This window comes from Artemia sp. Qi Xiang Cuo, chromosome 1 (assembly GCF_049724085.1).
Source record: "Artemia sp. Qi Xiang Cuo chromosome 1, ASM4972408v1, whole genome shotgun sequence".
Classification (NCBI taxonomy): domain Eukaryota; kingdom Metazoa; phylum Arthropoda; class Branchiopoda; order Anostraca; family Artemiidae; genus Artemia; species Artemia sp. Qi Xiang Cuo.
The window spans coordinates 29,045,689-29,072,881 of NC_142794.1; the positions used below are offsets into that span (position 1 = coordinate 29,045,689).

Below are 27,193 nucleotides of genomic sequence, written 5' to 3' on the forward strand. Positions count from 1 at the left end.
CGAAAAAAAAAAGAAAAAAGAAGCAGATATTCGACAAGGACCTCCACCAAGCCATCCTCAGCGCTCTAGAAAAAGCTAACCTTTTGAAGTAAACCCAAACAGAGCAGAAGAAATTATATTTTTTTTTATTTTATTTTTTTTTTTTTTTTTTTTTTTTTTGTCAAACGTCAAGCATAGCCAGCGTGGTCTTGCAGCGTATTTACGTCTGGTATGCAGGGACGTAGCTCCATCATTTTTAATGGGGAAGGGGAGCAAGAGGGTTCCATATCCGAATAGTCAAGGCGCATTTGCTGTATAATAATTTTTTCTCCAAATTATTGGGGGCAACTATCTCCCCTTCCCCCCCCCCAACAACGCCTCTACGGTAAGCAAAATGAAATGAAAAAGCTAGAGTTTGTATTTTGGGAATTAAGTCTGAACCTTATTTTCTTTTCGACATAACACCTTTAAATTAGGTGTTGTTTTCTTAGACCACACTGCCGTTCTAACACGAACAAATAAACTTTCAAATGGGGATAAATCCATTTATTTAGACAGTGAAAAAAAAATAGGTACAAAAGTCCAGATATTTCGATCACATATACAGCGACCGTCTTCAGTAGAAATACTAAAATAATATAATTAAAACTAGCATATTTATATACAACAAAATAAATAACTTTTCGGGTCATTCACAAAATAATGAACTTCCGGATTATTCACTGGATTATTTTCAGGAAGAGTTCATTGACAAAGTTCATTCAAAGTTTTTGGTGTAAATTTTCTTCTTTAATCTTGCCGAAATGTAAAACAAATTTTTTTCACTGCCGAAATGTTTTTTCACTGTCTAAATAAATGGATCTATCCCCATTTGAAAGTCTATCTGTTCGTCTTATTTTCTTTTATGAAACTCAAAGCAACCGTATGCATTTTGAAACAAAATATATAGGCTACTATTTTCCACGAAGTACAGCTTTCTTTTTAAAACTGGTACAGAAAATAGTTGGAATTTCATATTCCTTATTTATAACACATTACTTCAAAGGTCAAGTTAAGCTTTATCTTAATTGACAAGGGTCACAAGAATTCTGCGCCGTAAGAGGTTAATACGCAATCGGTTGGGAGCCTATTTCACCTTATCTGGATTCATAAGATGATATCATAAGATGATAAGAAGAGACCACGACTTCCATTCCTTTATTAGCACATATAAGAATATCAGAAGAGGCCGGGTTTTAGTCTCTTTTCCAAACCAATAGCCACTCAGAGCCCATAACCGGGTTTTGCTTCAATAACAAGATTAATAAAAAATTCAAGCTTTCTATTTTAGCGTAAATAGAGCTATTGAATGTATTCACGTTTTTGCCGAAAAAGGAAGGACCCTTCCTATACCAATTGCTGACTAAGACAAGCAATTTGAAGCCCCCAAATTCCAGATATGCCTCTTAGAGCAAGGTGATAGCAATTTTCTGAAATAACCTTACAGTCGAACCAATATCAACTCGTTTTTTGTTATTAACCGGCGCTCTTGAACCGAAAACAATGAAACAAATTTGAAACCATTCTTAGAGCAACAAATTAAAAACAAGGAAACGAGTCAGCAGCAATTTTCTGAAATAACTTCAGAGTTTAACCAATGTGCCACCAATTTTGCTATTAACTGGCGCTCTCAAATTGAAAACAAGCATTACATTTGAAATTAGTCTTAGAGCAGCAAGTTTCAAACCAAAGCACGTTTGTTCACTTTTTCTGATTTGTTTTTTTTAATTACGATTTTGTCATCAATTATTGCTTTCTTCTCCACCCCCCCCCGTCCCCCAATCCTACTTATATAGCTTAACTCAAGAACGTATCCATGATTTTTTTCGGGGAGGGGGGAGGATTTACAAAAAAAAACTTTAAAAAACGTATCAATAATTTTTTGATATTCATTTTATTATATTTTTTACGAGTCAGACAAAAATTTCGGGGGGAGGGGGTTAAAACCCCTAGCCCCCTCTCCCTGGATACGGCCTCGGCTTAACTACTCAAATCAAGGCGATAATTTGACCGATTCTGTAGTAGGGCGTAGTGTTCTGGGTTAATTGAACTTAAGTCACGGACCATATGAGACTTTTAATATGGGTACAAAGGATAATCTTCATAATGATCAACTTAGCGTACCATAGAACTGCAGCTATGTGTAGCCCTTCAACCTGTAGAAAATTTTCTAGAGGAAGAAGCAACAAAGTGTTATCCGGCTGCATATTGCAAACAAATGGACTCAGAAACAGCAGATACGAAACGGGAAAATCAAAAGTCATGTGGATACCTGCAAATCATTATTGTTTAGGTGTGTGGAGATGCACATGCTCAAGGATAATATTATAGTATAACGATAACATTGACACATTATAGTGGCACCTCAAGAGCTGCCCCCTCCCCCGCGAAAAAAACAACACAAAACAGAGTAACATCAATTTTTCTATATTTAGCCTAAGTAGCCTAGTTAAAATAAAAAAGAACGCCATAAAATAAGCCTCAGCAGTATCAGCAACATAAGGACGCCACAATATTTTGCATCTGCACTGCAAACCTAATCTCTACAGTAAAAACAAAAAGGCAACTACTAGAATAACATACAAATAGCTACAAGAGAAGCTACAACTTTCATGCACGTTGTTCTTCCTTAAAGTGAATTAGAGAGCTTTCTCGTTTATCAGAAAGCTGTAGTAGTATTTTCGTTTAGTAGCTTAGTTAAGTGAGAAAAAAGAACGCCACAAAATAAGTGACAGTAAATGAGCAAGTTAAAGGATAAATGATAAAGGCAAGTTACAGGCAACGTAAGGATAAAGTCGCGTTGGCAAAACCTGTAAGACAATTTCACACAGCCATAGAGAATAGAAACAAAGTGGAGCCAAAGATAGCGTTGCTTCACTAATAAAATAATCTGGTTTACAAATAGTTCACGAACCAATGGATAATAAGGAAAAGGAATAGTGATATACACGAATACCCCTAGTGCGAATGATGAGATAAGAAGTTATCACCTGGAGGTATTTGCTACGATCTTCCAGGCTGAACTGTTTGAGATAGAAGAGAGAGCTAAGAGACTGATGTACCTAAGAAGTACAGACGGAGATATATGTATCTTAACCCAAAACTAAGCATGCCTCAAGGGTCTTACAAATTTAAAAGCAGAAAGGAAGTGAGTTGAAGAAGAATGGAAGGATACAGATATTTTATTTATGAAATATACATAATGCTACAAAATACACCTGTGCACATGCCTGGTGGCATAATTGAGCACATTAAAAATTACAAAAAATTATTAAACACCGTTAACAAATTAAATGAAAAAAAAAACAAGCCTCTTGAACAACTGCCCAAATACAAACAAGGTAAATATAACTCAAGTCAACCTTCAGAGATAAACTTTCCCATCATTTTGTGAAACTGCTGGTAATCACCGCACTCTCTAATATCCAGGGGAATAGAATTCCACACCTTTGGACCAATATGCCTCAAACTAAATCTGCTCTAGTTGTTCTAGGAAGAATATTATGAAGCATTAAAAAGACAAGCACCCATCAGGAATCGAATTTCACTGATTTGGGATCTAAGATGCTCTGCGATCACAGGTAACGAATAAGCAGCTAAGACTGAGACATCACTGCCATGCTATGAATCGAAGCTTTGCATTTCCCCCTCCTAAAGCTGCTGAGATTCGGCAATGAGGAGACACATGAGGGCGGGCAAAACTGGCTTGGGAAGGTGGGATACAAACGAACAAAGAAAGTGATTCCAAATGTTTAACCCCACCCTGATTAAATAACAAATGATTACTGAAGCAATTAAAGGTAATGAGAATTTCCGAAATCATCCCATCCGAATAGGAATTACAGTTTGTCACAAACCAAATACTAGCCAACCCCCCAACCCCCGCACTAATTAGGCTAATATGAACTATCCAATTAGAAAATACGTACTTTTTTAATACATAAGCAATTTCTATAATAAAAAACACACGATAAACATTTCGCAAGAACAAACTGACATAATTTTTTTACTAGTGGTACTTTGATACATTAGAAATGAAGAGAAAATAAAAAAAAACATAAACAGTTATTCAGGCGTCGTTTTAGATCCTTACCAAAAATGTACCTTGTACCAAAAGACAAAGAACGCTTTTTGAACACAGAGGTATAATCAAGGCTCCATTTGAGGAGGGGTCCGGTAGCTGAAATTTTGGACAGGTGGTGGCTGACCTCTTTAATGTCACCCAATTGGAAACTGAAGTTTTAAATGCTTTCCCAAGGACTACCATTTAGTGATTGACATTGGTCAAATCCACTTGTAAAATTTTCTATCAGATTTTGAACAATTTTGAGAAGAATTTTTTTCCACTTTACAATGCAGCCATTTACAATCTCAATTTCTTTTTTCCTTCTAATTTTTCCGTGTCTACATTCATGCAAAAGAAAAATCATTTCCAGGGCCCCAAAGTATGCTCTTATGAAATCCTTAAGAGAGAGGGGGATAAATTATACCTTTGATCAATGATTCCTTCTAGTATTTAATTAAATGGAAATACCTAAATCCAAAGAGTATGCGTAACGGAATGGGAACTGGTGCTAATGTAGACAAAAAAGAAACACTATCGACGCCATCTAGCGTTAGGAGACGGCATTTTTAAGAGCTCTGTAATCATTAATTCTAAGTGTCGCCAAACGCTAGATGACGTTGACAGTTGTTTTTTTGCCGACATTAGCGCCAGTTCCTACTCTTATATGTTACCCATAGTCTTTGCCTAAATCGGATTAGGGAACCTTTAAATAGAGTTCTATTACAATGGAAGAGGAGGGAAAAGAGAAAGAAAAAAGAACAACTAACCTCCGTCGATTGTGGTGCCAACTGTAGGTGTTGACCATGGTCCACATTCCTCGGTGTAGATATTACACGACTTGACAGTAAACGTGTAATTCCTCGCTGGTTTAAGATTTTCGAACAAATGCTGCTTTTGATTATAAACAATGGCTTGCTTTTCTTCATTAGTAACAGCATCAACAAGTTTAACGACAAAGTATCCAAGGAGATATTTCATCTCTTCAGGGGGAGCTGTCCAACTTGTAGAAACTGAAGTCGATGTACCACCCCCAGCTGATGCTTTGGGAGTAAAAACAGGGTCTACAAATAAACAACAAGGCTGAATGTTGTCACCGAAAAATTGTTACGATACTAAAAGTAAAAAACCATCAGTGAAAATAAACTCATACAGAAAATAGAAGACAAAACATAAAAAAAATTTCAAGCAGATTTGACACCCGTTTTATAAAATCATCAAGATAAAACCAATGCTGCTACCGAAAATTCATCAAACACCTAAGCCAACACAAGCAACATTTAACACACTCCCCCTCCACCCTAATCTGCACAGAGCTGCACTCTTCACTCCATGCAAGGAAGTCATTATTTTGGGTTGTAAAGTAGTCATATAGTCAGGGTTGTAAAGTATTGGACAATTGAAGTAAGAAAACAATTCTTACTACATAATATGCAGAATCATTGTATCTAACATACCTATCATTGTACCATATAATTTGGGCTGTATATTTGCACATTAGGGGGAGGAGGTGCTAAAGTATTTGACAGTGTGAAGTTAGAAAACAATTCTTACTGCATAACATGCAGAATAATTGTACCTAACACATTAGGCATGCAGACCCGCTATACTTTACCCTCACCCCACCCCCCTAATTTGCAAATATATAGTCCAGATTTGTTTCTAAAGGTTTATATTTTTATCATACTTAGGTGTATTTCATTAGGATTGAGCGTCATAAAAACACATTAGAAGAATATTAGGTAGGGGGTATATCATACAAGTACCATCACTTGTATAATCTAGACCTAGGAGGGTTTTGTTTTCTCATTTGGCACAAAGTTCCATAGACTTTACCCCTTACCCCTTAGAACAAAGTCGATCAAAATAGTTTATATAGTCGGGGATAGGATAGTCTACTTAACTTCTGATTTCACACGAGACAAACAACTGAATTCACTCCCTATTTCAACTGTAGCAATATTCTTCTTCTAAACAGAAACAGAGATAATGAACGAGAGTTAATAATTAGTGTCAAGCTTGCTGTTGACTCCCAGAGAGTTTAAATACTTTCGACAAGGTCTTTGTGCGATTCAGGTTGCCTTAATAACATTGAATGGGACAAATGTCACTAGTCAGTAAAGTCAAGACAAACTCTTAAACTACACAAAACCAAAATCGAGACTGTTCAAGAACATATGAGAATAGTTTTTTAAATATCAAATTAGAAAAATTAGATGGCGTTCCCGCATAGTGCAATATTTAAAAAATTAAAAATCTTTACAATGTAAAAATAGTGAACTCTGCTATCTCTAATAGATTAAATACTGCAGGTCTTCTTGGCTAAAAACCTGGTTACCTTAACAGCCATTGCGTGATCTTATTTCATGAATAGATCAAGATGGCAATGTATTGGCCAATATGATCAGGATAATACTGGATGGACATGTATTCTAATACAATGAAAGAGTTCCTCAGTTAGACTGAAACCATCCTCGTCATATCTTGTGAGCTTACTTCTTGAGTCCCTTTACAAGAGAAAACAGTCTTCCGTCAGGGGAAAATTGTTTCATTTTGTAAAATCACTAAAACTTTATTTTAATTGCTGGTAAAATGGTAACAAATCTTAAATTAAAATTTTGAAATAATAACTAATAATAAAATTTATGTTATCTTTATAATAAAGAAATACTTTAGCTGTTTACTGTTATAAGCTTTTTAGCTTTTTATAAACCAAGAGAGACAAGATCGATTTCAAAGTTTTGGCTTATGTGGTAACTAGAGAGAGTGATATAGAATAACCGGTGTCACAGTGTATAAATATAAAACAATGCCTTTGCTTTCGAGGCAAAAAAGGAAAAAGTCCCAGAAGCAAGCTCCCGTTTTGAACAATGTGCCTTTTTTCTGATAAAAATCATGGCAATGTTTAGTGAAAACTCGAGAAATTAAAACCCCAAAAACTCTTAGAGTCTTGCAAGAAACAGGCTGATATTTTTCTTATTACATTATGGGTCAGAAATTAAATTTGACGTTTTAACTTTTAATTAAGCATCATGGAAGAGAGAGTGCAAGAAAGAACGAAAGATGTAAACAGAGAGAGAGAGAGAGAGAGAGAGAGAGAGAGAGAGAGAGAGAGAGAGAGAGAGAGAGAGAGAGAGAGAGAGAGAGAGAGGGAGAGAGAGAGAGAGAGAGAGAGAGAGAGAGAGAGAGAGAGAGAGGGAGAGAGAGAGAGAGGGGGAGAGAGATAGAGAGAGAGAGAGACAGAGAGAGAGAGAGAGAGAGAGACAGAGAGAGAGAGAGGGAGAGGAGAGAGAGAGAGAGAGAGAGAGAAATGAAGAACAAAGAGTTAAGGAATTATTTAAATTCAAATGAACTTACCTTCAGTTAACGTAGTAGCAGCGTTTTTTTCAGTGCTAATGCTGGAACCAAATTTATTTTTTGCTTCAATTTGCAAGCTATATCCCGAACCTGGTTCCAAACCACGAATAACAAAGCTAGTGACGTTACCACTAATGGGTCTCTGATGCCCAATACGCCACTCTTCAGTACCCTCCTTCATAACCTAATAAAAAAATATGTTTGTCCTATATCTATCAAATTTAACTTTTAGCACATGTGAAATAAGTAATAAATAAATAATTTATTAAAAACAAACGAAAAAAAACTATTGCCGACAATTATTACAGACAGATGTGCGTCTGCGCATCTACAGATAGCTGTTACCAAAAATTACTGGCGAATTTGTTCAGTCTCTGTTTATATTTTCAAGTTTCATTTACGAATTTCATACCAAATCGTATTTTTTGAAATGGCCTATTTGCTTTTGGTGCATCTACAAAAAATCGTCGTAGCAGCAACTGGGGCCGTGGAATCAAGCCTGGTTTTAAAACTTTTCGCAAAGTGGTGGTTCGTGCCCTGTCCCTCAGGCAGCACCAGAGAAAAGTAATACTGTAGAAGCAATTGGTATCATTCCTCATATCAGATTAAGGAGGGCATGATAGAAATCAAATTCAGAAAAAGATATCTTTTGGTCACTGTAGGTGTTCCTCCTTTGCAGGTGGGGTAACATTTTTTCTTTTAGAAATCGACAGCATTTATTATTACAGGAAATTTCTTATCTTCATTTCATCCGTATATTGATTACAGTAAAATTTACGTATTTCTGTTTTGAACTTGCATAGTTTGAGAATTGATGCATTTTACTTTTTTCCAGCGTATAATTAATTGTACAATTAAATTGACACTTTGAAAAAAAAAAAAAAAAAAAAAAAGTTAGACCATCCTCCTTCGATAATCAATAATATTGGATACAATCCTTAATTAATGGCTTTTCCTTATTATTTCAAACTACAGAATGGGGTTCGAAGGCCAAAGGCAACCATTACCGGCGAGATAATCTATTTCTTGAATAAAACTTTTAGGAAATACTTTTTTGAAGTTTTGCTGGAGAAAATACCAAGAGCAGATTTTTTTTTTTCAACAAACTGATTTACGCTAAGAACAAAATAGCACTGAGAGGAAAAAAAAAACAAATTGTGATTATCTGCATACAAGACCGTATCCAGGATTTTTGTTCCAGGGGTGAGTTAAAACATAAATGAATAAAAAAAAACACATAAAAAATTTGTTAATACGCATTTTTGTTATGTTTTTACGAGTCGGGCCAACATTTCGGTGAGGGAAGGGGGGTCAACCTCCCTACCCGCTCTGCTCTGGATGTAGCCTTAGGTGCATATTTGAGTAGAAATCTTACTCACCTTGATCACATAGTTTTGTACTTTTTCGTTCCATTCCACAACCGTCCAATTAACATAAATATCTTCTTTGCCAACCCCCAAGGCGAAATCAATTTGAACATCAGGCTTGTCTAAAAATAACACATTTATATAACCCTTCTCTGAAAAAACTACTTTACATTAATAAAATCCGTATAGTACATTCTACATACAACATCCTTCAAGCTGGTCCCTAGAAACCTGTCAAAGTTGAATGAATTTTCCAGTTTCCATAGAAAACATTATGAAAATATTGTACCAAAGACTTTTACGGTGATATGATTTCATTAGTTGACTCACAATATGTGCACACGGGAAGGAAAGATTAAGCACCCAAGTCTTCCAAAAATGTTTTGTCTAGAAATAGTTTGGGTTAAAAATAATAGGAAAAATTGAGCATGAGTTTTCCTAAAGGTCTTTTTTACTCATTTTCTATGCTATTAAACAGTCTATTTCGCTACATTGTTTCAAATTAAATGTTTTGGTGTCTGTATTCTTTTCGTTAAGCTTAAAATATTAATTAAAGGGACTGTAGCAAGGCCGTATCCAGGGAGAGGGGTTATGGGGTTTGACTCCCCCCCCCTGAAATGTTTGTCTGACTCGTAAAAACGATACAAAAATAGATATAAACAAATTTTTATGCGTTTTGTTTAGTTTTTTGTGTAATCCCCCCCCCCCGAAAAAAAACTTGGATACGGCTCTGGACTGTAGTATTGATCTCTCCTTGGTAATACGAGACTTCTGCTCGGAAAAAGGAAGATTTAGTCAAACTCCAAATTGTGAACATGGCAACAATGCTATTTGCTACAAATCCGAAGCAAACGACTCTGTTGTATCAACACGAGCCGAATCTTGCTAAATATGATATAGCTTATGATATAAGGGATAGAGCCAGACTAATTAGGAATATCCTGTTCCATACTGAACATCAAATCCATAAAGAAGCCGAAGAAAATTTTAGTGGGATTGATCTCTGCTTGGGAAAACGAAATCTGGAGTCCGAACTCAACAAAAGCAACCCATTACAGGGCCCGGAATTTGATTCCAGTGATGATATTATGAAAAAACTTCTTTACAACAATCCAAAGAAGAAGAAGCATATTAACCAAGAATAAAAGCATATGACAACCTCTTCTAGTTTTCTAATCAGGCCTTTAATATAGCTTGGCCTTTATTTACAAAAGGTAGAATCTAGATAAGTTACCTGTTTGTCCAAACCACAGTGACAATTCTCGCGATAGGCCCAAACTAAACACTAACCAAAGACTACTGTTGAAATTTTCAGAACGGTCATCAAGACAAAGGATTTTTGGCAAAAATCCATTTCAAATTATCCTACTGTTAAAATGATCCTCAAAGATTAGTGTTATAGGATGCTAACCATTCGCTTACAATATTAATCACCAGGGATTTTCACGGCTAGCGCCAAAAAGATTGGTGTCAAGAAAATTGGGCCATGGCTAGGATCAAAAATCATCCTTTTATTTTTTTACATGAAAAAATATACTTTGCTAGCAACAGCTTCGGCATTTGTTCTGAGCCATTTGTAAAATAAGTAGGCTACGTACTGTGTTATGTTCTAAGACACTAATTACATCGGATTAAAGACACCAAGACACTTTATTTTTAGCCTTGTTTTTCCAATTAGTGACTTCAAGCCTCGATAGTTCAGTTGTCAAATATGAACATTGTTTTAAATAGGACAATGTCAACCTCAGATATTGCCTCTTGTCTTTGGGAGCCAACAGATCGTAAATGTTTAAATTTTTAAGACCGCTATTTAACCAAATAGTTTTGCTTATTTATTTCAGTTTCCAGCTTGGCAGCAGTGGCAAAAGTGTAGTACTGCCCTAAAAACTTCAAAATTTTGAAACAACTAAAAAAAGTTCTCAGAACCAAGACGCTTTATGGATAGGGCCATGGCCAGGGCAATGATCATCCTTTTCTTTTTTTACATAGAAAAAATATACCTTGTTAGCAACAGCTTCGGCATTTACTGTTCATCCCCTAAAACTCAGATACGATTCAAGATAGCGGGAAAAATATGTTACTAACCTTCAATAATTAAATCAATATTCTCCTCTTCTTGAACTGAACCATGGGCTTCACATGTATAAGTCCCATTATGCTCGCGCTTAACATTTTTAAAAACCAAGGTTTCTTGTATGCGATATTTTTCTCTGTTCTCCAGCAGCTCAACCCTATTAGATACAAACTTTAATTTAAAAGGAAGAAAAGTGACCTGAGAAGACGAAACACCATCTTTGCTTGATTAATTGTTTCCCACTCCCACTAGAATGCTTGCTCCTTAACAGGAATTGAATCTGTGTTTCAAGGGGAAAGTCGAGTACTAAACAAGGTGAAAAAAAACCTGCGTTTCAATTACCAGACTCCAGCCATCTCTTCAAATTTTTCTGTAAAAAACCTCCAATTATTCGGTAACTTTAATTATTCTGAATTTACAAACAAATATATTTCAATTTTACACAGAACAGACTCTTATGAATGACATTTTTAGGTAAATTTGGTTGAAATAGCATTTCGAGAGTCGTCTAAGTCTTAAATAAAAGCATAGACAATCCAGGGTAGTTCCGTCCTAAAAAGTCTAAACCTGCCTTTTATGCAACAAATTCAGCTGACAATCTAGCAACTCTGCAATCTGTCGAAGAGACAAGCTTAATATTCAATTATGCTTCATCAAAAAAAAAAAAACAAAAAAAATAAAAAAAATAAAAAAATAATAAAAAAAAAAAAAATCGTACGGCAATTTAAAGTGGGAAGCACTAACCAGAAAGCCGATGAGATTTAAACTATCATCAAAATACAAGTTGAAAATCGAAATCAACTAAAGCCGTCTCTCGTATATCGTACTTTTAGGGCTAAGGGGGTTGACTAACCCGAAACGTTTGTTTGACTCGTAAAATCATAAAAAAATGGATGGTAAAAATTTGTTGATGTGTTTTTTAGAAGTTTTATTTGTGTTTTTTCTATTGTGCATTTTTTCAAAGCCTAGCTAATTAGCGGATTCTTTAAAGACGTCTCGTAATCCGTTAACCACGAGAGAATATTAATAGAGTAAATAGATATTTATTGAATATCTAGGACTAGGGGTGAAGCTATGAATTTAAAGAAAAATTAAATTAAGCCCACAAAAAGGACACATATCTGATAATTGCAGCCAAGGGTCCTAACACATACTTTAATGCCTTTTCTACTTCTGCTGTTTTCTTTTAATTCTCATATGGGTACTTACGTGTTATCCCGACCACACTCAAGAAGTTTGATCTGTTTAAAACCGATTTCTCAATGAAAAAAATCACGTTCATCTGAAACCAAACTAAAAGCAGGACGACTTTGAACAGGGTAGGATGAGATCCAAAACAGGGGTTCTAAGAATATTGGAACTTAATGGTAGAGAGTAGAGTGAAGCTTTGATAAGATTAAGATGGAGGAAGAGCGTACACAGCTGAGTCGGCCTCAGGTGGCATAGTGCTGAGATGAGTTGTTAGCAGTAGTTGTAGTAATGTTTGTCACCACAAAACTTGATCGAAGCAACTAATTACGCTTTAATTCATTTTCAAAGTTTTTTGCTTTTACGCTTTAAGCCAGATTTTGACTAATTACGGTTTACCACTAATACTAATTAACTAATAACGCTTTAAGTCAAAATTTGGTAATCATCATAGTCTACACAAGGCCAACCTACTCTTGATGAAAGTGATTAAAAAAAGTCAATTTTTTCAAATGCAGCGTTTTAGATAATCGCTTCACGCATTTTCAAGCCTGAATTTGGCATCTTTAGAAAAAAAAAACAAAAAAAAAAACGAGTTGTTACCCAAGATCTTTCACATCCAATAATCTATCTTCGTAAAACCATTTAATGAATTTAAGAGGGAATCCTTTAGCAGTGCAGCTTATCGTTGCTTGTAAACCAGCCAGTTTCACATCGCCAATGACATCCAGTAGCAGTCCAGCTGAAAAAAATAAATAATCAGTTATTAGATTCTGACAGTGTGAAAAGAAGTGTATGTTGTGGCAAGGAGATAGGAGGCATGAACTAAAACCCCCTCCAACCAAAGAAAACAAAAAGAAGAAATGTTGGCATTGCATCATAGAAAGGTAAATTTCTTTATTAAATTGCGAGATCAAGCCCACGTATTTCACACAAAAGGGGGTGGGGTTACAATTATTTTTTGGACAAAGTCTGTTTGGCCATTGAACTGCCAAAAATAGGTATTTGTATAAATAAAATAGGTATTTGTCACCCCCCTGCAGGGTAAAAAATGTGGTCCGCTAGTTTCGAACAGTGAGTTCCATAAAACGGCGGGCACTAGAATCACCAGTTTCAGAAAATGTAGCAACATGTCTCAAATTTGAATTGTGAGTCTCAAGGAGGTTTATTTTTGGGGGTAAATAAACGTAATTTTTCTTACTTTCTCTAGCAGTTCTTTAAATTTACCACCGGAGACTCCATTATTGGACAGAGATAATGAAATGCTGGTTTTTTATTGTTACGCTAATATTTGCTTTTACCCATTACGAGTGTTGAGTGGTCTGAAAAGGCAGGCATAATGATATGTAGATAGAAAATAGAATATCTAGAAAGAAGGGTTTGACAGACTGAATTGCTCTAGAGGTTTTGTTTATGTCAATGCGAGTAAGTCGATTCACAATTTTTGTAGGTATGTACATAGTGGGATAAACAATTGTTTTTGGAACAAACGTGAATAGGCAGACAACGACTTTCAGGACAAATTTTCATTAATATTGAAGCAGATAGTTTTTGATGTAGGTGAGTAAATCATCCACAGAGTTTCAGGAGTTTATATTTGAGTTGATTCCTAGAAGCTTCATTGATACAGCTAACTACTTCCTAAGGACAATAGAAATATCCCTTCTTTGTTGTTTAAAAATAAGATAGGAATAGATCATAGCTATGCGATTTGATTCCACTGCTTTGCTCCCTTAGAGAGAAAGTAATCCCAGATGAAGTTGAAGGAATCTAGGAATTCTGGGAAACTTTAACCACATTTTCCTGGGCTGATTCTAACAATCTTGTTCCATTACTTAATTCGATATTCCTCCTCTTATTGCCCCAGTATATGTCAACTATTTCTTCCCTTCTGATACCACTCTCTAAAAGGTATATGACAAAGCGTGGAACCTTATCCCTAACATACATTTCTGATAATAACTGTTGCTTGATTTAAAGTCACTTTATACCTTTCACTGTGTGTCACTTATATCTTTCATGTGTGTCTTTCGTTTACTTCAACTTTACAATGGTGTTCCTTTGGTACCCAGAACTAGGCTAATTCTTGTCTCTGATTATTCTACAAACCGTCTTCGTAATTATGGCTACATTCGAATTCCATTCAATCCATCAGTCGAAGCGTACTTCAATTCCCTGACTGCTTCTCATTCTGCCTGAATACTCTGTTTGAGACAGTTAAAAAGTGTCACTCTTTTCGTGCCTTCATAAAAATTGCAAAAACACCTGGTTCTGTATAGCTTTTTTAATATACCCATGAGGTTGATATCTCTAGTCCAAGTTTGAATGTGAGTTTGTGTTGTTTATCGCGTAGGGTATTTTGCTGTGGCTAAGTTTGCTCGGCGGCTACTCAGTGGAGGGCGGCTACTCCTTTTTCTCCATTTTAGTGGGGATGTTTTTTCTGTCTTTTGGTTTCTTTGGCGTTGTTCTTGAGCACATTGTCAATGTAGGGACTGGAAAATTGTTTTATTTATTAAAATACTGTTTCTGTTTCACCTATTACAATTATTTATCAAACAGAAAACGTTAAATCTTTACTCAAGAAGAAAAGTAATTTTATAAGCAGTAGGGATAAATTCAATATTTATCTAGAGGCTGTTTATTCACTAATTTTACAAAGGCCTATTTAGTTCCTCATAGCTGGAGCAGTAGCTGCAATATAATAAAGAGCGAACTACTTAATCTTCAGTTACTATGGGCTAAACCTCAAACTTTTCTCAAAACAAACTGATAGGTAAGAAATATGAATTAAGAGACCTATATGGCCTATCATAGTTACAACAGTAGCTGCAATCTGGGTTAAAGCAATCTTTCTAATTTTTGGTTGTATTGGGCTGAGACTCATACTTTTCCGAAAATGAGCTAGAAAGTAAAAATATTCATCTAATGGGAGCAATTTAGCTGCAATATTGCATTTGCAGAGGTGTTGCAGCAGTAGCCGCAATTTTGAAAAATAGGACTTTAATATTAGTTACTAAGGGCCAACGTTGTGACCCAAGATCTGGATCTTTATTCTCGTTGTTTATCAACTGGCAGCATTTGGAAAGGTCAACTTAATTTAGCTGCAATCGGGTAGAGCGAACTTTGGACCACGCTTACTGCAAATTTACAAGAACATTAAGAAAAAAACCTGCTTAGCATGAAAAGATCTGTCCTTGTCACTGACTTGAAAACTGCTACTATTGATCAGGTTTGACTAAAAAGTAACATGTAGTTACTACATTTTTTTTTAATTTCGAAAAAAAATCCTTAAACTTCTCGAAAATAGCGGTGATTGGAAATAAAATGAGGAAAATTTTTTGGCCAAGCACCCTTCACTGACGTTTACAGTCCTCCATCTTGAAAACCAAGTAAAATCGTATTTTGAGAAGGATGTTGTCGTGACTGCTGCATGTCCCAACTGCTGCGACTGTTGCGCCCCCTTTTTTTGTTTCTTCAGGAAGTAAACAAGACCAGTCACAATTAGGATAATATGTTTTCAGTACAGCAGTCCAAAGAGGACTTCAAACTATTCAATCGAACATCTAAAGGAAGTTTAACCATTTTATACTGAAAACATGATATTGTCAACATAAACAGCACATGATTACAATTTATGATACCGCAAACATTGTTAAGAAAAAGAAACTGGCAAATTAAAATGGTTGCTGATAACTCAGGTTTAAGGTTCTTTGAGTAAAATATTGGATGATACTTGAAAAAAAATTTCCAAGGTGACTTACTTTCAAACTCGAGCTCAATCGTTTTCTCTCTTTTCAGTTGAATGTCACCTAGATTTCCTGTGACTGAACAGGTCAAATTCCCTAAATTATCAGGAGTACGCTTGACACTGATAGCAACATCTCGAGCTGATTGTCCTTTGAGAATTCTGTCTTGCTTGTTGTTCAACAGCCATATAATGTCAAATGTTGCGTCAAGTTGGTTCGTCTGTATTGTGCAAACAGTTTCAAGGTCGTCAGTACTGTTATGCTGGACAAAGCTTACTTCAACGTCGAATTCAAATCCTAAAAAAAACAATAATAAAAAAAACTTCACGACAAGAATAATAATCAACAGTTTCGCTTGGTTAGAATGGAAATCATTATTATGCCCGGACACCACCAACAACAACAGTTTATATAATATAAAGCTCAAATCGTCTATTGAACATTTATTGTCTGGGCAATATGAATAATAAACATTGATAACCCAACACATAGTATACAAAAAGCCTAATTATTCTTTTTACACTAAGAATAATCAAAAATCAAATTTCGAAAGAAATAAGATTTGGTTCTGAAAAATGAACTTAATTAAAAAAAAAAAACTGTTTTGTAAATACCAAGTTTTGGAATTGCTATACTATAAAATAATATCTTCCTTATACCATAAGTCTTGAATTATGAACAAAACGTTTGGAATATTGCCTGGATATTATCGATAACAACACATTAATCCCCCTAATCATTAGTACACAAATTTTCTGAAAACCGTAATTGCTTGTCTAGTAAAAAAAAAAAAAAAAAAAAAGAGAAAAAAAAAAGAATAACGGTATTTGATCTTTGATTTTGTAAAAATACCCTAATATTGATTTGTGTTTAACTTCAAATTTTAAAAGACTTGAAGAACATTTTTACGCCAAATAAACAAAGCATCCAATTTTTAAACTATTACATTTAAAATTAAAGATTTTAATAATTTCTTATTGTAAATTGTAAAAAAGAAAAGAATTTCAGGAGAAACAGAATAGATATATCCCAAACAAATGTATGTATAATTGTGTCTGCACTGTGCCTCTAAAGGCTCTTGTCATGTCCTGTTTGTGACCAAAAAAGAAATAGTTATCTCTCCTAATTTTCATAACGCTAGAAAGAAACTTGAGTCGAATATCTTAGAAATCCAGAAAAATAAGTGAATCTAATACATGACATCATTTAAGACAATGACGTTATTTCATGAGGCGTCTCTTCAAAACCGCATGTTCAGAGTTCTTAACCTTTTGAACTTTAAAGCTCGCTGTCAATGGATAACTTTTGTAAGAGTCAATAACAGATTCATTTTATATAAAGAAAGGTTCCATTATGATAATTTATCCGTTTCTCAATGTTAATCTTTGATTATATCAAAAGACTGTATCACCTTTCTACTGAATGTATTTAAAGTAACGAAATTGCATACTTTCTTACAATCTCTACGCAATAAATAAAAATTCAAATAGGATAAAATACTTTCAATATACAGTGATGATGATACCAGTGATATACATTCGCAAAAACACCAGATATTTCGGTCACTGTATATGTGACCGAAATATTTGGTATTTTTGTGAATGTATATCACTCTTATCATCATCACTGTCAATTAAAAGGATTTTATCCCTATTTAAACTTTTATTTATCGTCATGGAAAGGGAGTGTGGTCTCCGAAATTATCTCTCTACACATATATAACAGGAAAGTATTACCGCTAAGAACATTCCAATAAAACCTATAGAAAGTTTTATTTGGCTATGACAACAAATTAAGTTTAGATATTACATGTTGACACCAATGATTTCATTTCAAAAAAACAAATTTAGCTTTATTGGTTCATTTTAACTAGAATATACATTATTTCCTGTGCATCATAAGAAATATCTCTGAGAACCTTTAGAGTTGCAAGTCCATTCAGCCAAGGCTTTGCTACGGACCTTCTCAGGTGTTTTTAATTTTTTTTAATCTTCTAAGAAAAAAAAAACACCTCTCAGCAAATTTTGCCGCTAAATTATTGGAAATAAGCTACTGTCACAAGTATTTAGTGCCTTTTTTAATTTACATTGTGATGACAAGGTTCCACAGCACTTAATCATGAAGTCAGTCTTTTATGGAAACTTTTATGCCAAACTGCCAAAGCTCCAATACAGCTGTTAAACAGCTCAACTGAAAACTTCCAAAGAAAGGGGTAAGCAAAAGACTCCTAAGGCATAAGAGTATACCTTTCTTTGTTGTAAGCCTTATTTGGAGTGTGTTGGCTAGGCTGTCGGCAAGATTTTAAACAAGAAACAATAATCATCCAGGCATTAGCTTTGGTTAAAAATTCCGCTTAAAATCAAATGATTCAATTGTTTTATAAATAGTTTATGAGGAATCTTTTATGATTTGTTATGTTAAGCACTGTCTATTTAATGCACCTTCAACTTAAATAATACATAGAAAAACACGTTCACTATAGGAAGACCAAGTAGGGCAGACAGGGGCGAAACCGCACGGGGGCGACTCCGTACGTTCGACCTCTCGTATAAGTTTTGAGCTAATCCATTCAAAAATTCCCGCTAGAAACCATTCATGTAACGTACATTTGGCGCAAGTTTTAAATTTTGGACAAAAGAGACAGCCGAGAAAAGAGGTAAGGAAGTTTTTATATGCTTGCTGGAAATCCTGACACATGCAGTCTTTGACAAATATTTTCTAAGTTATTGTAGCTCTTGGACCGTAAGTTTTCAGGATCAGACAAGGTATACCCCTGCTATTTGCATGGCAATTTTTATCAGTAAATATCGGGCCGTTATCTATGAAAAAAAAAAAAAAACTATTCAAAATGGCGTCGACATGGGGCAACTCCGGACACTTTTCGTGGTGTCCGGTTTGGCCCCGTGCTGACGGAAGTTTTTCGTAACTTGAAAATGGAACTATATGTAGCTGGAGGCAGAATATCGGCAAAATTGACAGTATTCCTGTTGTGTTACAGAGGACCTTAAGTAATATATTTTGACTTCAAACTTTGTTTTAAACATTTACACTTAGACAAAAGTTACCCCTTGTCTTACAGCCTAGCCAATTTAAACACAATTACTCTGTGTAACAATCTTTGTCTTAGATCAAATTTGTCTAAGATTAAGTCTGCATATTATTATTTAGATACTTTGTTTCTACTTTAAGATTCTGTTTCCAAGATTGGACAGCATTTTCTATGATTTGGCTAAGCTTAACCTTTAATTTATATCCAAGATTATGGTGTACTTTTGACTGTCTACATATTTAAAATAGTCTTTGCATGTCACAGATTATGGCAAAAATATTCAAGCTAATCTCATCGAATCTTAATTTTATATGCTTAGCTAATCTTAGTCGAACGTTCTTCAATACTTTCTAATAATGATGAACCAATAAATCTTAACCTCCCTCCACTCCTCCTTGTTTAAAATAAATACCCTGAATTGTATACATTCAACGGATTATTGTCTTAAATATCATAATTTTTAGTGTGTAACAAGGTTACACTAAAAATTACACGGCCTGCAGGCTTCTTTCTATTCTATGCCTCAAAGCACAACTCAAAGCATAGCCTGACCTATGTAATTTCCGTGTTGTTCTTTTCAGATTCTGACGATTATAATTTTCTTATACAGATGGTCTGCAACTATATTCGAAAGGGGAGTGGTCCTCCTGATCCAGAATTAATCAGGAGTGCTGTTATGCAATTTGTACATGGGAAGTTGTCTTTTCGAGCAACTGCAGAAGAATTTTCCCTCAAGAAGTGTGAATAAACGTGAAACGATACAAGGCAAAAATGCAAGACATATAATGACCATGACAGTGTTCAGGAGAGCACTAAGTTTGTTTTTACTTCCAAACAAGAGAAAGAGCTTGCTGCATACATCGAAAAATGCTCACTGCTTAACCATGGGCTGACTCCCTATGCAGCAAGAAAGTGAGCCTACCTATGGGGAATAACACTGAAGATCGAATTCCCATCAAGCTGGGAACTGAATGAGAGCAGGAGTAGATTGGGTAAGAGGGTTCATCAAGCCAAACACTAGTTTGCCCATCAGAAAACCCGAAAGTACAAGCCAGGCTCGTGCTGCCGGCTCTAACGCCGTTGTAATTGGTGTCTTCTTTAGAAACTTTCAGAAGTTGTATAGCAAGTATCATTTTCCTCCTGGCCGAATTTGGAACTGCGACGAAACAGGAGTACCGACAGTCGTGCAGATCCGAAAGGTGATTGCTAAAAGGGGTGCAAAACAGGTGGCTCAGACCATGTCAGCAGAAAAAGGAAATACCACAATGTTATGCTTTGTATCTGCAACTGGTCAGACAATTATACCAGTGTTTGTTTTTCCAAGAGTCAAAGCTCCAGAGAGTATGTATCAAGATGGACCACTAAGTTGCATTGGCTTAGCCCATCACAGTGGATAAATGACCTCGGATAGTTTCCTTTGTTCCATGGAACACTTTCTAAAAGAGGTCAAACGCAGCAAAAAGGACCCGGTCTTGCTCTTGTTTGAAATCAAGAAAGCCATATTTCAGTAGAAGTAGTTTTCTTGCGTAAAAATAACGGCATCCACCTCCTAATCTTTCCTCCCCATTGCTCCCCTCGTCTCCAACCCCTTGATGTTTTAGTGTATGCAACATTGAAGCCCGCAATCAGGGAGTCGTTTGACAATTGGATGCAGTTAAACCCTGGTCAGAGAATTTCAGTACATAAAATAGCAAAGTTGTGCAGGTATCCCTTTCTGGAAAAGCTGAATCCCCAAAACATCACAGCTGGCTTTGAGAAGGTAGGAATTTGGCCTTTAAATCCGAATGTGTTCACAGAAGTGGATTTTCTGCAAGCTGAGGTGACAAACTGCCGAGATCCAGCTGACAGATTGCCCCAGTACCTTCCAATACAGATGGGTCAACAGCAGTCAACATCAAACTTGCTTATAGCCCTAACTCCTGAAAGCATCCGACCATATCCACAGGCAAAAATGAAAATGGGTCCATGCAAAAACCGAAGAAAAGGCAAAATCAGAATTCTGACAGAAACGCCAGAAAAAAGAGCACTAGAAGCAGAGACTGAGCTAAGGCTTGCTAAGAAAAAGTCGCTAACAAAGTCAAAGGTTTCATTCATTGCTGAAGAAACTAGAGACAGTATTTCAGACATAGATATGCAGCTCAATGACGAGTCTTTACATTTGGAAGTACTAGTGAGTTTGAAACTGATTGCTTGTAAGGTTTATGGAGGGAAAGAAGCAAAACTCTGCTGTTTACTATGTTGGCGAAACTGAAGAAATAAGTGGAAGAGTAAGAAAAATAAACTACCTGTGCAAGTCTGGTGGGAAGTTTATCTTCCCTAAATGTCGAGATTGTGCAGAAACTGACTTCCAAGATATTATCATGAAGCTTCCCGTACCAGTTTCAGTGTGATTTGGCCCAATTTTCCATAAAATATATTTAATGTTACATTTAACTTGTATATTATCTGAATTAAATGTTAATATTATCTGAATCAATTATTGCAAGCATTAATCAATAAATGTCTGGAAATGCCCCATGTGTGTCCAAAGTCATTCCCTGATTGGGGCGACTTTGGACACTTAAAGAGGTCACATGTTTTTGGGTCTCACCAAGAAATGACTCGAAGGATGTCATTGACAAAAATAATAAAGGAAAGTGAATAATTGAATCATCTATTCGTGTAAAAAGGAAGTTTGCATCTTTAGAAATACGCCTTGTAGGGGTCAAAATCCTCAAAATGTACGGTTTCACCTTGACCCCGGCGCACTGACCGAACGCGGCCAACGAGAGAACCGGTTGACCGCCACCAAAGTGTCGCAACGCCACCGGCGCGCCACCACCGGCACGGTGGTTCGGTTGACTCTGAATTAATTTTGCGGCAATTCTTTATTGCGTCAACCGCAAAGTCGGAGCGTTTCTTTTCTCGTGTGGTTAAGTGTTTCGATTTTCCTGATTAGAAATCAAGCAGGTCTTGCACTATCCCCGAATTTTCGGAGATTTCCCCGAAATTCTATGTGTCAACCCGAAAAAAAAATCGGTTCCCCGAATCCCCGAAAATCACCCAAATCAAGGTGCCACCCCTAGTGATTTATCACTAGTGACTATCCCTGCCAAATATTACTTTGTATACCATAACTCTTCACTACTCTGTTGTTCGTTAATTTTCGTCTCTTGTGTTACTTTGCATACAAACCAACAGATATAATTCTTTATGAAATTAAATAATAAAACAAGTTTTTTTTTAACTGAAAGTAAGAAGCGACACAAAAAACTTAAAACGAACAGCAATTAAGCTTATTAGCTGTTTGTTCAGCTGGTTCATTGGCTGTCTGTCTGTTCAACCAGTTCATTGTTTGTGCAAGATTCTTGCGCAAGCAACTCTGTATGAGATTTGCTCTGTTTTAAGTAATTTAATTTTATTCTTACCATAACGAGAAGCAGCACAACGTATTTCTTTCTTTATTTGCTTATGGGGGTTAAAGCATCCTCTTTCTTTCCAAGGCAAACAAGTTTTAGTTTCAAATGGATTAGTCCTTTTATTTTTGTCCCCTCCTCAACGCCTCGCTCTTTACGATAAATTTTTGTATTGTTTTAAAAGTAGAGTGGTGAAAAAGAGCCAAACTAGCGTAAAGAGCGAGGCGTTGAGGAGGGGGCAGCCTCTTTCATATATGGAATAATTGCTATCAGTTTTAAGCTGTAATGTCGTTCCTCACTTTCAGCTAAAAAAAACTTAATTTTTATTTAATTTCTGAACGTTTTTCAGCTAATTCAGGTTCGATTTTGGCTCACCGTACATAAAAAATTAAAACACAATGTTTATATTAATTTTGGCCTACTTATTCCAGGCATAAAGAGTCGCCCCCTTATCATACCTTCCTCTTTAAGCTAAAACTGTTAGCTTTTTAAAAAAGCTTCCTATTATAATTAAACAACCCCTGTGTTTCAATTTTAGTAAACAGTCAAAGTTTAGTGTAGAGAATAAGGTATTGAGGAGGGGGCGACCCTTCAAATATGGCATAATTTCTGTTCGTTTTTCAAATAATGCCGGTAAATCAGGCTCACCCTCTATGAAATATACCCCTCCCCCTCACGGAACTCCTCCGTGGATTTTACATCCAACGTAAAGTGCACCCCCCCCCCCCGTCAAATTCCCTCCAGACAGTTCCTTTCTCGCTGAGAATCACCCCTCTCTGTAAAATTGCTTGTGGATGATTCCCCTGAAAATTTCTCCTTAGCATTTTTTCATTGGAATAAGACTTTAAACTATAACACTGGGTAACAGCCAAAAAATCACCAGAGGTTTCTCAGCTGATTTACACTAATTTTGGTGTTCTGACTCCGAATATCACATTCATTTTGCTCTATCGGATCAACTTTTTTAGACACAGCCATAGGCCTACCTGACAAGCTATACATATGCTAATATCAGGGGTTTTGAGTTCAATTATATTTTTCTTGAAGAGTATATCGATTACAACACAATGTCATTTCTCTAAAGTAGCTGTATATGTGTATGCGTGATTGCAAGGTTATTTAATTGACCCTTAGCCAATAAAATTTATTCTAAATTTCATTGCCTGACATTAACGTCCATTTTTCTATTTCTTTTACTTTATTGATATTGCTTCGATACGTCGGTCAAGCAGGAATGAACCTGACATTTTCTGTAACATCTTCGGACATTACACGCTGTCAGTTGACATGAGGAAGATCGCAAGATTTGCAAAGCGCACCAACAAGGCTTACTTTGAACGTCAAACTGAGTGCCCAAGATAAGTCTTGGGCATCGCATACGGTGTGCAAGACAAACGTAGAATACCTCTGGCGGTGGACAAAGGGTGCGAAAACTTCACTGATGGTTGGGATTCCGATGGTTTGGAGGATGTCGTTAGACCATACATCGGATTGTTACTTCTGTGCCACCAATATTACTGGCATCAACCGGAAGAATCAAAACTGCCTCCAGTACCCCGACCTTCCATCTACCCGCCGTCCAGTTGCTCACTGTGAAGAAATTTCTGCATCAGCGTTCACAGAGCTTTCCGACAGCGACGACAAGGCCACCAGTGCAGACGAGGGAGGATATACAGAAGAGGAGTATAAAGCACAAAATGGTCTGCAACCCTTTTCACAATTTGAGCTTGATGATCTGGTTTGGTATGTCAGCTTGTAGAAGACTTCCAAGCTGATGACCTTCGGACTCGAAGAGAAAAATCTACTTGGTGAGGACGTGCGTATCACTTTCTTTCGTAGAAGGCATGAGGAATATATGGACTACTTCTGGCAGGAGAAAGACCACGTGTACTGCCGAAATGTCAGCGGTCTTCTTGGTAAACTCGAAGCTCCTCCATACGATCCGAGACATTGGCAGCTATTCATTAAAAGCAACACGCGCTTTTTGGAGAGTATGCTCCTCCATAACAGGAACCAGTTCGCCTCAATCCCTCTTGTGCACTCCACAACTCTCAGAGAAAACTGTAAAGCAGTGAAGTACGTGATTGACAAAATCCAAAATGAGCAGCATCAGTGGATCATTTGCGTCGACTTTAAGACGGTGAAATTTCTACTTGGTCAGCAGTCCGCGTTGACGAAGTACCCATGCTTTATATGTATGTTGGACAGTCAAGAAAGATCACAGCACTATGTAAAGAAAGAGTGGCTGGCGATAGAGCAGTTAGTACCTAGGGCAAGAATATCATAAACGAACCTCCTGTTGACTGAGAGAAGATATTGATCCCACTGCTACACATGAAGCTTGGATTAATGAAGCAGTTCACGCACGCTTTGGACAAGGATGGGAGGTGCTTCAACTACCAGTGCCAAGTCTTTCCTCGACTGACCATTGAGAAGTTGAAGGCCAACATTTTCGAAGGCCCACAGATACGACAGCTCATAATGGACACAGAGTTCGAAACGTCAATGAATATGGTAGAGTACTCCACATGGAAATCGGTTGTGCAGGTGGTGAACAACTTCCTGAGGTATATGAAGGCAGCAAACAATGCCATGTTTCCTGAAAACCTTGGGGCGATGAGTGACGAGTAGGGAGAAAGGTTCCATCAGAGCATGTGCCAAATGAAAGAGAAGTACCAGGGAAGGTGGACGCAGTCATAATGGCGGACTACTGCTGGTGCTGAAGAGACAACCCAGCAGCTACTCACACACGGGAATCAAAGAAACGCCGACTTATGCCGTGAACTCTAAAATTTTGAGTTTGGATACATTGACTGTTATTTCTTGAGGAAAAAGGAAAAAATCTCCTGGGGTTTCTCAGCTGATGATCCGCAGAAAATAGTTTCAATTTTACGAAAAATAAATTTGTTAAAAATTTCTGTAGCAAAAAATCCAGACCTGATTGAGCAAAACCAAGGTCATTTTCAGACTCAGAGCATCAAAATTAGTCTAATTACCCTGGATGAGTTAAAAAAAAATTGCTACTCAGTGTAATCCGTTTCTCAGTCACTCCAGAAATGCCCCCTTCTATGAAAATTATTTTCCAGAAAACAAAACGTACGGAAAAAAGCCCCCGGATATTTCCTCAGGAACATATCCATATAAAAAATTGGGCAAAAAGAACATACAACAATTAAAAAGAATTTCGTATAGTAATTCTGTCAAAACCCCCCAGTGTAACACTTCCCTAGATTATTCACTCATCAGAAATTTCCCTCCCGAAGAAAGATTCTCCACTTATAAATCCTCCCTAAGCACACACCCCCCCCCAAAAAAAAAATCAAATACTATATGTAAACAATGGGCAAAGTTCACAACTTGTAGCCCTTCCTCCGGGGACTGTGGCGGGTCATTTCAGAGGCAACGCTGTAGCGTTGCCTATAGTAAAGGTCATACGGCTGCAATGTTTTATTAATTTTTTTCCCCAGAGGCACTTCATATGTAAGGGGTCGTCGTAGGAGCTTCAAAGGGGGCTCATTCGATTGGAAATCGAGAGTTCTAGTGCCCTTTTCAATAGTCGAAAATGATTGGAGGGCAACTACCCCCCCCCAAACCCATCATTCCCCAAAACACATCCCATCAAAATTTTGAGATAGCCATTTTGTTCATCGTAGTTGATTTCCAGATAGAAAATATATTTTTGAGGAGGAAACCCCCCCACATCCCTCCGGGCAAGAGTTTTAAGTTATGTCCTGGGGGCATATAACGTTTGTATAGAAGGCGTTGTCATAGAAACTTCAAAACCGGCTCATTCGATTGGAAATTCAAAGGGCTAATGCCATTTTTAATAGTTGAAAGTGACTGGTCGGCAACTAGCCCCCCCTTACGCTCATCATTTCCCCAAACACATCCAATCAAAATTTTGAGATAGCCATTTTTTTCAGCATAGCTGATTTCCAGATAGAAAATATGTTTTTGAGGAGGACAATCCCCCACAACCCTATGGGAAAGGGTTTTAAGTTTTACCCTGGGGACACATAAGGTTTTTATACAAGGCGTTGTCGTTGAAACTTCAAAAAAGGCCCATTCGATTGGAAATTCAAAGGGATAGTGCCCTTTTTAATAGTCGAAAGTGATTGGAGGGCAACTACCCCCCCCCCCCCCCCCACGCCCATCCTTTCCCCAAACACATCCAATCAAAATTTTGAGATAACCATTTTGTTCAGCGTAGCTGATTTCCAGATAGAAAATATATTTTTGAGGAGGACACTCCCCCACAACCCTCAGGGCAAGGGTCTTAAGTTCTGCCCAGGGGAAATATAAGGTTTTTGTAAAAGGCCTTGTTTTAGAAAACTCCAAAAAAGGCTAAATCGATTATAAATTTAAAGGGTTATTGCACTTTTTAATAGTCAAAAGTGATTGGAGGGCAACTAGCCCCCCCCCTTCGCCCATCATTCCCCCAAACACATCCAATAAAAATTTTGAGATAGCCATTTTGTTCAGCGTAATTGATTTTCAGATAGAAAATATGTTTTAAAGGAGGACACTCCCCCACAACCCTCAAGGCAAGGGCTTTAAGTTATACCCTGGGGGCTTATAAGGTTTTTTGCTAGTTCCTGAGGGTAACTAGCCCCCCCCCTTCGCCCATCATTCACCCAAACACATCCAATCAAAATTTTGAGACAGCCATTTTATTAAACGTAGTTTTAAGTTCTGGAAATTAGGTCTTTGAGGATTACAACTCCCCCAAAGCCCTCAGGACAAGGGTTGTAATTTAAGGAATTTCCGAATCCTTCATATTATTTCTTATGGAAGGGATGCTCGTATAAACTTTAGAGAGGGCTCATTTGATTGAAAATTGAAAGTTCTTGTTCCCTTTTTAAGAGTCAAACGAGATTGAAGGGCAACTAGCCCCTCCCCATACTCTTCGCCCTAAACGCATCAGATGAAAATTTTG

General features: G+C 36.7%; 1 protein-coding gene across 2 annotated transcripts in view; it reads right to left on the bottom strand.

The window, feature by feature from the left end:
- Nucleotides 1-27,193, bottom strand: part of Ptp69D (Protein tyrosine phosphatase 69D) — a 170,453-nt gene that overhangs the window by 106,787 nt on the left and 36,473 nt on the right. For both annotated transcript variants that reach the window (XM_089097834.1, XM_089097908.1), the window contains exons 3-8: nt 15,829-16,110; nt 12,671-12,809; nt 10,891-11,036; nt 8,818-8,927; nt 7,439-7,622; nt 4,852-5,145 (exon numbers count right to left, since the gene is read on the bottom strand). In XM_089097834.1, coding sequence (XP_088953960.1) covers nt 4,852-5,145; nt 7,439-7,622; nt 8,818-8,927; nt 10,891-11,036; nt 12,671-12,809; nt 15,829-16,110 — 1,155 coding nt within the window. The remainder of the gene's footprint in view (nt 1-4,851; nt 5,146-7,438; nt 7,623-8,817; nt 8,928-10,890; nt 11,037-12,670; nt 12,810-15,828; nt 16,111-27,193) is intronic.